This window comes from Bolinopsis microptera, chromosome 4, assembly GCF_026151205.1.
Source record: "Bolinopsis microptera isolate Bmic1 chromosome 4, MBARI_Bmic_1.0, whole genome shotgun sequence".
In the NCBI taxonomy this organism is placed as follows: domain Eukaryota; kingdom Metazoa; phylum Ctenophora; class Tentaculata; order Lobata; family Bolinopsidae; genus Bolinopsis; species Bolinopsis microptera.
Window position 1 is genome coordinate 9,842,303 of NC_087075.1, and position 12,505 is coordinate 9,854,807.

The 12,505-nt window shown below is 35.8% G+C and overlaps 1 protein-coding gene across 2 annotated transcripts in view; it reads right to left on the reverse strand.

Moving 5' to 3' along the window:
* LOC134813850 (uncharacterized) overlaps positions 1-12,267 on the reverse strand; it is a 33,408-nt gene extending 21,141 nt beyond the window's left edge. For both annotated transcript variants that reach the window (XR_010160065.1, XM_063821729.1), the window contains exons 1-3: positions 12,156-12,267; positions 11,988-12,054; positions 11,662-11,745 (exon numbers count right to left, since the gene is read on the reverse strand). Coding sequence is in view for 1 of the 2 variants with exons in the window: in XM_063821729.1 (XP_063677799.1) it covers positions 11,662-11,745; positions 11,988-12,054; positions 12,156-12,247 (243 nt within the window). In the remaining variant the exon portion in view is untranslated. The remainder of the gene's footprint in view (positions 1-11,661; positions 11,746-11,987; positions 12,055-12,155) is intronic.
* Between the last annotated feature and the right edge of the window lie 238 nt (positions 12,268-12,505).

Below are 12,505 nucleotides of genomic sequence, written 5' to 3' on the forward strand. Positions count from 1 at the left end.
GGTATAATCCAAACTTGATTATTCTACCCTTTTACCAAGGCATAAAATATCCAGCGAAAATTTTCATAAAACTGATTCTAGATTTCTTCAAGATAAAAATAGCCTGCACAATTCCCTGTATATATGCAAAACCAACCTCCGCTTTGCCTTAAACATTCTAAAAACAACTCCAACCTTTCCGTGCATATCTGCAAAACGAACCTCCGTTTTCAACTAAAAATAGCGACCACTATTTCCTGCATATCTACAAAACCGATCCCCTCTTTGTACTAAAACCTAAAAATAGCGCGGCCCACTAAACACCTCCAGATCACCAGCCCTGCCTCTGAAACCACAACCATCCCCTTTGTACTTTACATAGCACTTTACAAAGCACTTTACGGCCCGCAAGTAGGGCTTCTAAAATAGAGAGAAATTTAGCACGCACAGCTCTAGATTGAGTCTGTGAAACGGTCTAGAAAGTTCTGGAAGTTTCTAGAAAGTTCTGGAAGTTTCCACGATCAAGAGTTAGACGAGTTAGTTAGTCCTGTATAAGGTAGACAGACAGTCCAGTAACCACCTACATTCCACTGTGAGATAAAGAGATAGAGTTGTGTGTGTTAGTATAATGTCTGGTAAAAGAGGGTTGTGAATTCCGGACATTTTACTCCGGATATTTAAGACATGCAGTAGAAATCCTCTCCGGGGATTGTGTAAGTGAATTTCCGATATTTAGTTTTTGGTTGGTCCGGTTAAACTGCTTCGAGAAGTGTCATTGCATGAAATTCTAGCTGGTCCTGAGTTATGTGTTTTACTGCAGTGTGAGCTGTGTAAGTTCAATCTAGTTTTAAAGAGCCAATAATCAAACCAATCTAAGAATAACGTCCTGTCCCATGTATAAAAGGCTGCACTAATTTGTTGTTTAAAGTAGAGTAGCAAACCTAGATAATATGATAATATCTTATATATGTGACAATATCATAATATATCTAGATTTGGATTATATCTAGATTCTAGTATATTGCAATGTTAATATTCCTGATAAATCTCACTGTATTATGATAATAGAGACTAACGATACACTGTATTAAGATAATAGAGACTAGCGATACACATGGCTGATAACAACAGTTTAAAGGAATGCGCTGTTAAACCACGTGACACAAACCCACCAATCACAGGTAACCTAGCAACCAATCACAGGTCACCTAGCAGTAGTGATAATTGATGCTACAAATAAGTCCAGGTATTCTGATTTAGTATAGATTTATAATAGTTGAAATATAGAGCTGGAGGTGTTTTTATTTAGAGTGTAGAGCAGAACATGACACTCTATTACAGATCTGGGAGTTGAGTAGCAAAATTCAAAAAGTTAAAATGATATTGTAAAAAAGGTGCACGTGAATTTAGAGAAAATATTTCGACTTCCACCGCGTGTGACAGTAAGTCGGGAGATACTTTGGAACAGACCTGGGGTCGGTGATTCTTTTGACTGGCACATCGTGTGTGTTCAAGTCACGTGGTGTGAATACGGTGTTCTGATTGGTTGGTGATTTATTTGACTGCATTTCAGGATACTTGAGGTTATGATTGCATCGTGATCTTACATTGACTAAGCGCCTGTATCTTTTGTAACTTTGATACATTGCTAGATACTGGCGCCTTGAGATGGAATCAGACCAATCATAACACAGTATTCACACCACGTAACACAAACCAACCAATCAGAACACGAGATAGAATCAGAGTAACGCCTTATGAGTCATTCGTCTCCCTCAACTACTTCGACAACATTTCTGATTACACTAATATAACGTAACAGAGTAATTTAAATTCCATAAAGTATCAGCCAAGTAATAAGTCAGATCGTAGGGCTATACTATCCATTAGGGCCTTGTTACCCATTTGCCCGTAACTAGTAACTACCCAGAACCCACAAGGCCATTATGGCACTGTTACCCACTGTTACCCATTAGGCCTCAACTACCCACTAGGGCCTTGTTACCTAACAAGGCCTACTCGCACCTTTACAAACCACACAGCCTTCCTGGTCCTCAATTTTATTACAAGTTCGCTCTGGTATTCTCCAAACTGTAACACAAACTGTAACACAAACTGTAACACAAACTGTAACATAAACAGTAACACAAACTGTAACACAAACTGTAACACAAACTGTAACACAAACTGTAACACAAACTGTAATACCCTGGTAATTCATTGGGGATCTACTAATAATACCATCCTGGTACTGCCCTTACTAATATTTATATATGATTATGTATATATTGTGGAACGGATCTTAGTGAATATTTCACATACTTAAGGAATAGTTTACATACTGATCTGAATACTTTACATTGGTAAACTGGTCGTGGTCTGTGGTGAGCTTCATCAGCTGAGAAGTGAGCTCAGGGAGTCAGGGGGTAACATACTGATACTTACTCTAAAAGAGACATCACACAACACGTGACACAGCCAAACCAATCAGAACACAGTATTCAAACCACGTGACACAAACAAACCAATCAGAACGCAAGCTTAAGTAGTGGAGAACTTGCAACATTGTGCAGTTAACTGCTGATCAAGTTATTAGTCGTAGGTGCTCTGAGGTGAGGTGTAAATATTGTGTTCTGATTGGATGGTTTATGTCACGTGGTGTAAATACTGTGTTCTGATTGGTTGGTTTATGTCACGTGGTCTGATCATCGTATTCAGATTTATTGTGTCACATCATCTGAATACTTAATCTATGTTTCTATTTCATGATAGCGGACCACACCCAACTGAAACATTCTGGGAATGACAACAGAGAATTGTATTTGTTACCAGTTAAAGAAGTGAAGATAACAGGTAGTACTCACAGGAAGTTTTAAATTGTAGTGATGGTCAGACCTACGTTAACACTCTATTACTGTACACTATAAGTGCACTTATTTTAAAAGTTTAAAAATAGTAGAAATTGTACCTCTCTCATCCAATGCAGACCTCTTAGGAACCCTTGTTGTTGTCCCTGACTCCCTTATAAACAGTCTCTTTAAACTTTTCTATCATAACACTGGTAATAATAATAATAACAATGCCAAGGTTTGATGCCTAGGAAGTCGAGACCTCTTATACAGTTATAGAGTCCCGATATAATAATAATAAGTCCCGATATAATAATAATAAGTCAGATAAATTAAATCTCCCCTATCTAACAGTTTCAACAGAACCGATATTTGAGAATAACTAGTACATTTAAGTTATTATTATCACACCAACAGTTAATCCCATGTGATATATTTGAGATAATATTACATTGTACAGTAGTTGTCTGGTGGTAGTACAAGTAACCTGTTCTCTAGTAGTTGTACGTACTACGTAATCAGGGACTTGTCACTGATAAGATAACTTACTGACACCTCCATTATCCGTAACGTGTACAGTGTACACTACTTATAATATACTACTTACACACTGAATTAACACACTACTTCACTAGTTGTTGTACACACTACTACTTAAAATATATTACATAACATATTATAATTATATACTACTTTAATACACACTTATACTCCATAATAACACACTTGACACTTATATAGTACATTAATTAATGCACATTATATACACACTATAAAGATACACATTAATGCGGGCTAATTGTTAACCTGACAGAAGAGATATTAGTGAACACTGAACAGTCTGACATTGTAGGGTTTCTTACGGTCCAGATATAAAGTTGTTATGAGATATATCGAGATATCACGTGATATACAGTCGAGATATCACGTGATACACAGTCGAGATATCACGTGACATACAGTGGAGATATCACGTGATATACAGTGAAGTATCACGTGATATACAGTCGAGATATCACGTGATATACAGTCGAGATATCACGTGATACACAGTCGAGATATCACGTGATACACAGTCGAGATATCACGTGATATGCAGACATACAGTGGAGATATCACGTGATACACAGTCGAGATATCACGTGATATACAGACATACAGTGGAGATATCATCTTATCTTATCTTATCTTATCTTATCTTATCTTATCTTATCTTATCTTATCTTATCTTATCTTATCTTATCTTATCTTATCTTATCTTATCTTATCTTATCTTATCTTATCTTATCTTATCTTATCTTATCTTATCTTATCTTATCTTATCTTATCTTATCTTATCTTATCTTATCTTATCTTATCTTATCTTATCTTATCTTATCTTATCTTATCTTATCTTATCTTATCTTATCTTATCTCACGTGATACACAGTCGAGATATCACGTGATACACAGCTGTTGTGATATGTTTATGTTGGAGTTACAAGTCCACTGAGAGACAATGTTGTGCGAGTTACGGAGTACACTAAATTATGTCATAATATTAGCATAATATAAGCATGTGATGTTTACTGCTTGAATAGAATTTCGTACGGAAAAATAATCAGGATATTTAATCAGAGATAAACTTAGTTGTTAAGATTACATACTTCCCTTCTTATGTGAAGTGTCTTTTTAGTGTAGTTTTTATATCATGGTCCATGGAGAGTCTTATTTTTATAAACTAAAATATCTGTAATTATACTAAATTTTACAGAGATTCTAGATAAAAATTTCTAGAGTAAAGAGTAAAGATTAAGAACTGGATACTGGTGGCGAGGCTATATTTGTTGTTTTTTATGAGACCAAATACTTTTTGTTAAACCGAATTCACTCTGTTTCTCTTTCTGTTTCTGTTTCTGGTGATTCTAGCAACAAATGTTCCCACGGTTGATAACCACTTTTTAATCTGCTCTATTCACTGCGGCCACATATAACTCACAACTCAGTGATTTTACCTCTACCACAGCTGGAACATTATCTTAAAACGTGCTACTCTTAACAAAAACAACTGAATGTTTTTAAATACCCCCGCAGAGTTCTAGTAAAACACATTGAAATGTTTTAAAAAGCTCCTTACTTTTATTGCACTGCATACTACAAGAAAGTGTGATGCACGCCATAACGTTTGAGTGTCACGTGGTGTGAATACTGTGTCCTGATTGGTTGGTTTGTTTCACGTGGTGTGAATACTGTGCTTTTATTGGTTGGTTTGTATCACGTGCTGTCAATACTGTCGTCTGATTGGTCGGTTTGTGTCACGCGGTGTGAATACTCTCTTCTGATTGGTTATCACAGAAGAAAGAGCACTAAAACACTCTTTTTTACAGGTAAGTTAGCGTGTCTATAAATGTAATAAGTGTTGACAGATTTAATAAGACACAATTATTATTATTACCCCGTTATACTTTAATAAAAAGCACAGTTAATGATAAAGTAGGTCTTATACCGCCCTTTGCCTGATTTAAACGAGTTTTACATAATTAACCATCATATCCTCTTTTTAAACGTATTTGCCCCACTAGATTTAGCAGATATAATGTAACTTATATGTTATAGTAACTGGTTAGTAACTGGTTAGTAACTGGTTAGTAACTGGTTAGTAACTGGTTAGTAACTGGTTAGTAACTGGTTAGTAACTGGTTAGTAACTGGTTAGTAACTGGTTAGTAACTGGTTAGTAACTGGTTAGTAACTGGTTAGTAACTGGTTAGTAACTGGTTAGTAACTGGTTAGTAACTGGTTAGTAACTGGTTAGTAACTGGTTAGTAACTGGTTAGTAACTTAAAGTAACTGGTTAGTAACTTATAGTAACTGGTTAGTGACTTAAATTAACTATCTAGCGGGTCTATAACTGCAATGTGTAATGTTGTTGACAGGTTAAATGGGATATATCCCGTTATGCGAGGTATTTCAATAGATACTGAGATACTTGACTACTGTATATTACTATGTGGGTAGTGTGTGATAGTATCGGTATGAATATTTGGAATAGTTGGGATGTTCCGTTCTGTTAAAATAAAGTGAAACTCTGTAAAAGACTGTGTTCAACTTTATAATTCCAGTATTTTGAGAGGTTTTATTTTTTTAATTGCGCATATAATTATAAAACTACTACTTTATATCTGAAAATTAATTGATTTCAATTCTAATTCTTATCTTAATGGCTGAACTATGTTACGTGTATTACCGAACGGCCAACCGAATCCCAATCTATCTAAAATACATTACTTGACACTTATTGTAGTCCATCAAAGAACTTTAAATACCAAGGTATTAGGCACAAATGGGAGTCAAATCCTCTTTCTTCACCAGCAAGACATTGACCACTGCTTCGTAATTGGAACACAAGAGTTGTACATTCCTGATAAACTAATTAGCACTCATTTAAAGCAATTATACACAATTAGTATACCAAACTGGCAGTACAAATTTAACCCGTATTTTATATAAGCTGAGAGGCATGGAATTATGCACATTTGATATTAGAATACAGAGCTTGGTTTGAAGTCTACAAAAGCATAAATTATTAATTAAAGAACATATTGTTCTAATAGCTAATGTACGACGTACGTGTAATACAAAATGTGTTTTTAGTAATATTATATTAATAGCAAAGTAACGTGTTATAAAGCTTCATTGGAGCTCTGCTTTCTTAAGAAGTATGTAAAATATTATAAGTATGTTGGGATTGATAAGTATGTTCCAATGCCTATCTTACAGTGGTCATTTTGACCACAGCCCCTACGAAGCAGAAGAAGATAAGTTCAATGTTACAATCACTACCAGGATACTGAGCCCTTATTGGTTGGATTGTGTCACGTGGTGTGAATACTGAGCCCTGATTGGTTGGTTTGTGTCACGTGGTGTGAATACTGAGCCCTGATTGGTTGGTTTGTGTCACGTGGTGTGAATACTGAGCCCTGATTGGTTGGTTTGTGTCACGTGGTGTGAATACTGAGGTCTGATTGGTTACTACTATGATTATAAACCTTGTAGTCAGCACTGTAAATTGACGTTATTATTTATTAGTACCCGCTACGTAATTTAGTTGACAGCATAGGGGCGCTGATCAAGTCCCGGAAATTGTAGTACTGTAGTTGGCACATGTAACGTGTCATTACATAGTCACGTGTTATTACATAGTCATTAGTCACGTGTCATTACATAGTCTTGTAAACATCCCCTTCATTATATTTTTAATAAAATGAACTGCAGATGTCGTCCTAATTAGTCGTTTCAAAGCTGAATAGAAGCGACTAGGTAATGTGGCGTTCTAAAATCTGGGGTTACTCTAGGTTCAAGACTATATATCACGTGTTCGCACGGATATTTCACTATTTGTCGTCAAGGATACATATCTTGGTATCCAGGATACATATCTCGGTATCCAGACAAGTGGACAGACTGATCTTAAAGGTCCTGGTACAAAATAGCCACCCTAATCCGAATCGGAACAAATACCGGTAATTTTCTCAGCTCCGTAAATATAAGTCAGACTTATCATCTCCATCATTCCAGCCGCAAAACATCGCCATTCAGAAGAAAATCCTGAACTAATGATATCACGATACTGAGCTAATAATGTCTTGATCGGCTACATGATGACAAAATCCTATATCTAGATACTATCAGTGACCCAGACTAATCTCTACATGTCACTGCCAGTCACCGACCACTTCACATTACACACGTCACTATTATACATACTACACGTTAGTTCTACTGCAATATGTCATCTGTAATGTCTGATCGGTGTGGGTTTCAGTATGTCATCATGTACTGAAGTATTGGAGGGTGGATCTTTTAGTGGTAGTCCGAGTGATATCGACATTAAAAACTGGGATCTAGTTGAGTATTATTAACTGGTATGAGTTTAACTAATTATCAATTAACTCATTACACGTTCACTAATTGGAGTAATTAGTAATTAATTCCCCGAGCATTTGAAAGTTAGTTACACTAAAGCGACTCTATTCTTCTAATTTATTTTCAGTTCATTACACGTACAAATCCAACGGTTTTACTCAACAGAATATTTGGCATTCTATTAAAATCCACAAGTCCACTACATTTATACTCACAACCTTTCACAAAGTGTACTAAGTCTTTTACTATATACACACACACACAGCAGGCACCTGTACCGTACCTTATTACTGCAATCAACTAGTTGTATAAAATATGATAATAGACAAATTTTAACGTCGATAAATTAGCTGAATTGTAAGATGAAATATGTTAACTATCCAATTCCCCACGCCCTCCCTTAAAGTTAACTTAAATTGTTATTTTATTTGGGTGTGAATTTCTCCCGAGTCCATGGTGATAGAGCTGAATGAGGCGTATTAATAGGTTTAATTTTACTAGACTATCTTTAATTAATAGGTTTAATTTTACTAGACTATCTTACACCCAGCGTATCACAGGTTTCAACCTCTGGGATTAGTTAGTGACCTTCCCTGAATTAAACGAAACCGGATCACAGATCCCAACCAATCAGGAACCGGAATATTTGTCACGTGATCAAATCAACCAATGACGTAAGCTGATGATATTTAGGCTCGTGATATTGAGCTGGTTTGACAGAGAGCCTAAACCAGATCTACCCACACTTGTTTTGACACGTGACAGTAATTCTGGAGTTTGGTTGGTCAACCCTTGAAGCTGATTGGCTAATCATTGTCACATGCCACCGGGCAAATATGGTTCTCAATATCCCGATCAGTAGTCCACTTTAAACTCACAATTTTCACATTTCACGGCTGAAACACAAAGACTAACACCTACTGGCTGGAATGTGGTGCTAGACTCTAACAATAATCCAAATAATTCAAATAATTGGGTGAACATTATCACATACTGAGACAACATACTGGACTGAATTAATAACATAACAATATTTAAACTAATATAAATTAATAATAATAATTATAGGGGCGTTCACTAAAGCGCAGTTAGATCCAGACAGGACGGGTCCAATCATTGCATTGACAGTATTATTTATCTGAAAAAAGATGTGGATTCTGGTTGGGAGGTGAGTGCCGGGTGAGGCATGCTTATCTGACACGTGACAGTGATTCTGGGGTCTGATTGGTCAATAGTCAATAGTGGTTTATGTTTGGTTAAAAGTTGTCACGTGTCAATAAAACCAGTAAGTGATTGTTGGATTTGTAGTTGACTTGATATGATATATTTAGGAAGGAACTGTACCAGTATCACACAGTGTTTTATAGTGCCCGATATTAGATACAATAATAATTAATAGTATGTGCATATTATTCCTACCTTAGCATAGGTTCAAACTTATAATATTATTAGTCATTACCTTACCGAGTTTCCTATAAAAAGCGACCAAAATTGTGGTTTGTCTTAAATTTGAAAGTTTGGAAATGTGGGTATTTACATGAATAGCTGGGTATGTATAATAATATGTTATGTGGTAGCCATATTTGCAATATATGCTGATTGTTGGTAAGGTAGGATCCCCTATAAAATAATTATTCGCACACAAAATTAAGATAAATGGAAAATTCAATAAAACTGCTTGAGCTGCTATATTTTCCATCAATTCACCGTTTAACACAAGTAAAAATAGTGTTGGAATGCATTGGAGTATGCGTAAACAGTAAAACAATGAACAGTTAAATTAACGGCTAATAAGTTAATTACGGTACTAATTGTTTTAACAGATACCGGATGCAATGTACAATTGCTACAATTGTATTAAATTTATAATGTATAAAGTTAGTGAGCAGCCCCTTTTACGTGGATAAAAGTTAGTTTAATATTGAGAGGGCGGAAATGTTTTAAGCAAATGTTGCAATATTATTATATTAAATACGTTATCTTGTAAACAATGGTAATGTTTGGATTGTGGGCGTCATGCGGATATTGTGGTCTTTAAAAATTTAAAACGGATGGTTGTTAAATGTCCTGGATATTTTAAGTGATTTACAAGTGACTCTTTTCGGTGGAACACACAATCCTGTTCGATGAATTGTCAAATTCAGCGATAATTATTACGAATGACAGCACAGTCTAAAGGTTGGAATTTCAAAAAAGATTATGAGTCATAAACATGATCAAAAGCGACCAATCCCAGCAGAGAATTAAACCCGCGTGTGTTTTCCTAATCAATCAGAATAAGGTATTCTTCTCACGTGACGTGATCCATCGAAACAGAGATCGCTGTATTAGTCCTTGAATGTAAATATTCTCGTAACTTTTAGCCTTTCATTTAACTCAACAGGGGGTCTTGATCTTACAATCGTACACCACACCTTAGAATACCTCCAGAGTAACCAATCACAGCGCTTGACAATATCACGTGATTTTAAAATGGACCTATTACAGGCCTTTAAATCATCACGTGACCGATAATGACTGAAGGTCGACATGTTACATACTTCAGATAACTCCCTTGATATTAAGTCACGTGGTATTAAGTCACGTGATATTAACTCACGTGGTGATGTTCAGAAGGTTTGATTTGACCTCAGGGGCAGACTATTTATTTTCTCATTTAAAGCTGGAACCGCACTGAGATTGAAGTTAGAAGAGCGAAATCATGCTGTGGAATCGAGAACTTCATTTAACAGGCAGCCTTTTAACTAATAACTGAAAACGATTAACACATGCTGTTTGAAAGCTTCTCGAACAACAACTTGTCGCATTAATTATACCCTTTAATTACCACATTAATTATACCCTTCCAAATACCCTTCTAAAACCTCCTCCTCTATTTCCAACTTTTGATCTGCACTGTCAATCCTCGTACAAACACACTCATTAATCTCCAGCCTGGCAGCAGATTCCCGTTGGAAGTTGGAACCTAATGGATCCATGATATCACGACAGCATATAATCGTATCTTATTGTGTAGTACAGAACTACTCTGTTTAATGATACCTTATCTTAGAACACACAACTTCTTTTGACACCTATTCACTATTCGGAGCCCTTCAGTAGAGACCAATCTAACCTTTCCAATATCACGTGATCTTTAGATCAACCAATCGAAGACCTTTAAACTATCCGAAGATCTTGTACTGGGTGAATTACACCACAGTGATGTTTAATTCATCAGATTTTATACTAAACTCAGACCCTATTACAAGTTATGATAGGAGGGATATTAAAAATTGAAGCCCCAGTACAACGGGCCATTACGACAAATCATACACTAATCAAAATGCCATTACAGCAGCACTGAAAAGACACATAAAATCACTTAACTAATGACATTTAATGTGAACAAATTGCCTTCTAATTCACAAAGTCGACCTCAACATGATAAATCAGGATAATTGTCATTCTAGGTTAGGTATGATAATTATTCGGGTCTCCCATGTCTACAATAAATGCTCGACCACTGTACTACTACTGTGCTATTACACTATTAAAGTTCTTATACACTACATGATGACAATTGCTAATAGCCGGCCCGGACCATAACGTTAGTAATAGAGATTAATTTAGCTGGTGACCAATCTGAAAGCTCCCTATGAAATACTGAATTTAAGTAAATTCCCAATGACAGCAGTAAATTTCTATTATGTAAGATTAACAGAGCAGGGGACTCATGTGCTCTTTCAGCTCCAAATGGCTCCTTTCCAGCTGATCAACAGTGCTGTACACATTCAGAACACGTACATCGGAGATCACAAGTAATAAACTCATAAATCTGTAGTTGGAAATGAGGGCAACAATCCTCATAAAACGAAGAAAAATCATGATCGGTTCCTGCAATATCAAAATACAGGTGTTTATTATTTAGACTTAAGTTAATAACTCACCATCAAAGGGGCTAAGTGCTGCTTGATGGCACTTGCTCTGGCTTCGCTGCTCAAACCATTTCTTACTTTGAACGTTCCAATGTACTGAAAGTGTTGGATATTTTTCAAAGACAGTTTGCTGTAAGTTTAGTGGTCAAGCACTCAAAAAAGTTACAAAAGTGACTGCACATGCATGGGTAATGGGTATTTATATTCATCAACAACTCGTACATATTAAATTTTATTTCAGGATTGATATTTTGGGAGTGAGAGTGAGACATAATACATTGTAAATCTAGCTGTCCTAGGCTGTAAAATTTATTATTTTGTTCATCTTGGGTTATAACCTTGCAATGTTTGACGATGCCAGGTAGCTTTCCATTTGTATCTATTTGGGGTTGTCTGTTTTTGTATCTGAAATTTTAAAGGTTAGTGTCACATTCTCTTTTTTACAATACTGAGAGCTACAACAAAAATACAACTGTCAAACTACTGTTATCAGACTTAAGCATCACCTTTCGCTATTTGGAGGCAGTATACGATCGTGTTCAGCAGGGATAGGCGAGGGTCCTTGAGCAACTCTTTTCTTGGCTTTCAACAGATACATAATACATCATAAACACTAGTTGAATGAAGGGGAAAATTAGACACAAAATTAAGTCCAAGTTATGGGATTGTAATTGATGTGACTTTTTTACTCTAATGGAATAAAAAAGCTTCATTTTGGAAAACAACGGTTGCTCTGACAGGTTTTTCACTCAGTTGAAAGGGTGTTTTAGACTGCTTGAGTCATTTACAAGCAAAAAGTTTGAATATTTCAATTCCGGTTGACAAATCACTATCTTGTGTCTGCTAACACTTTTTA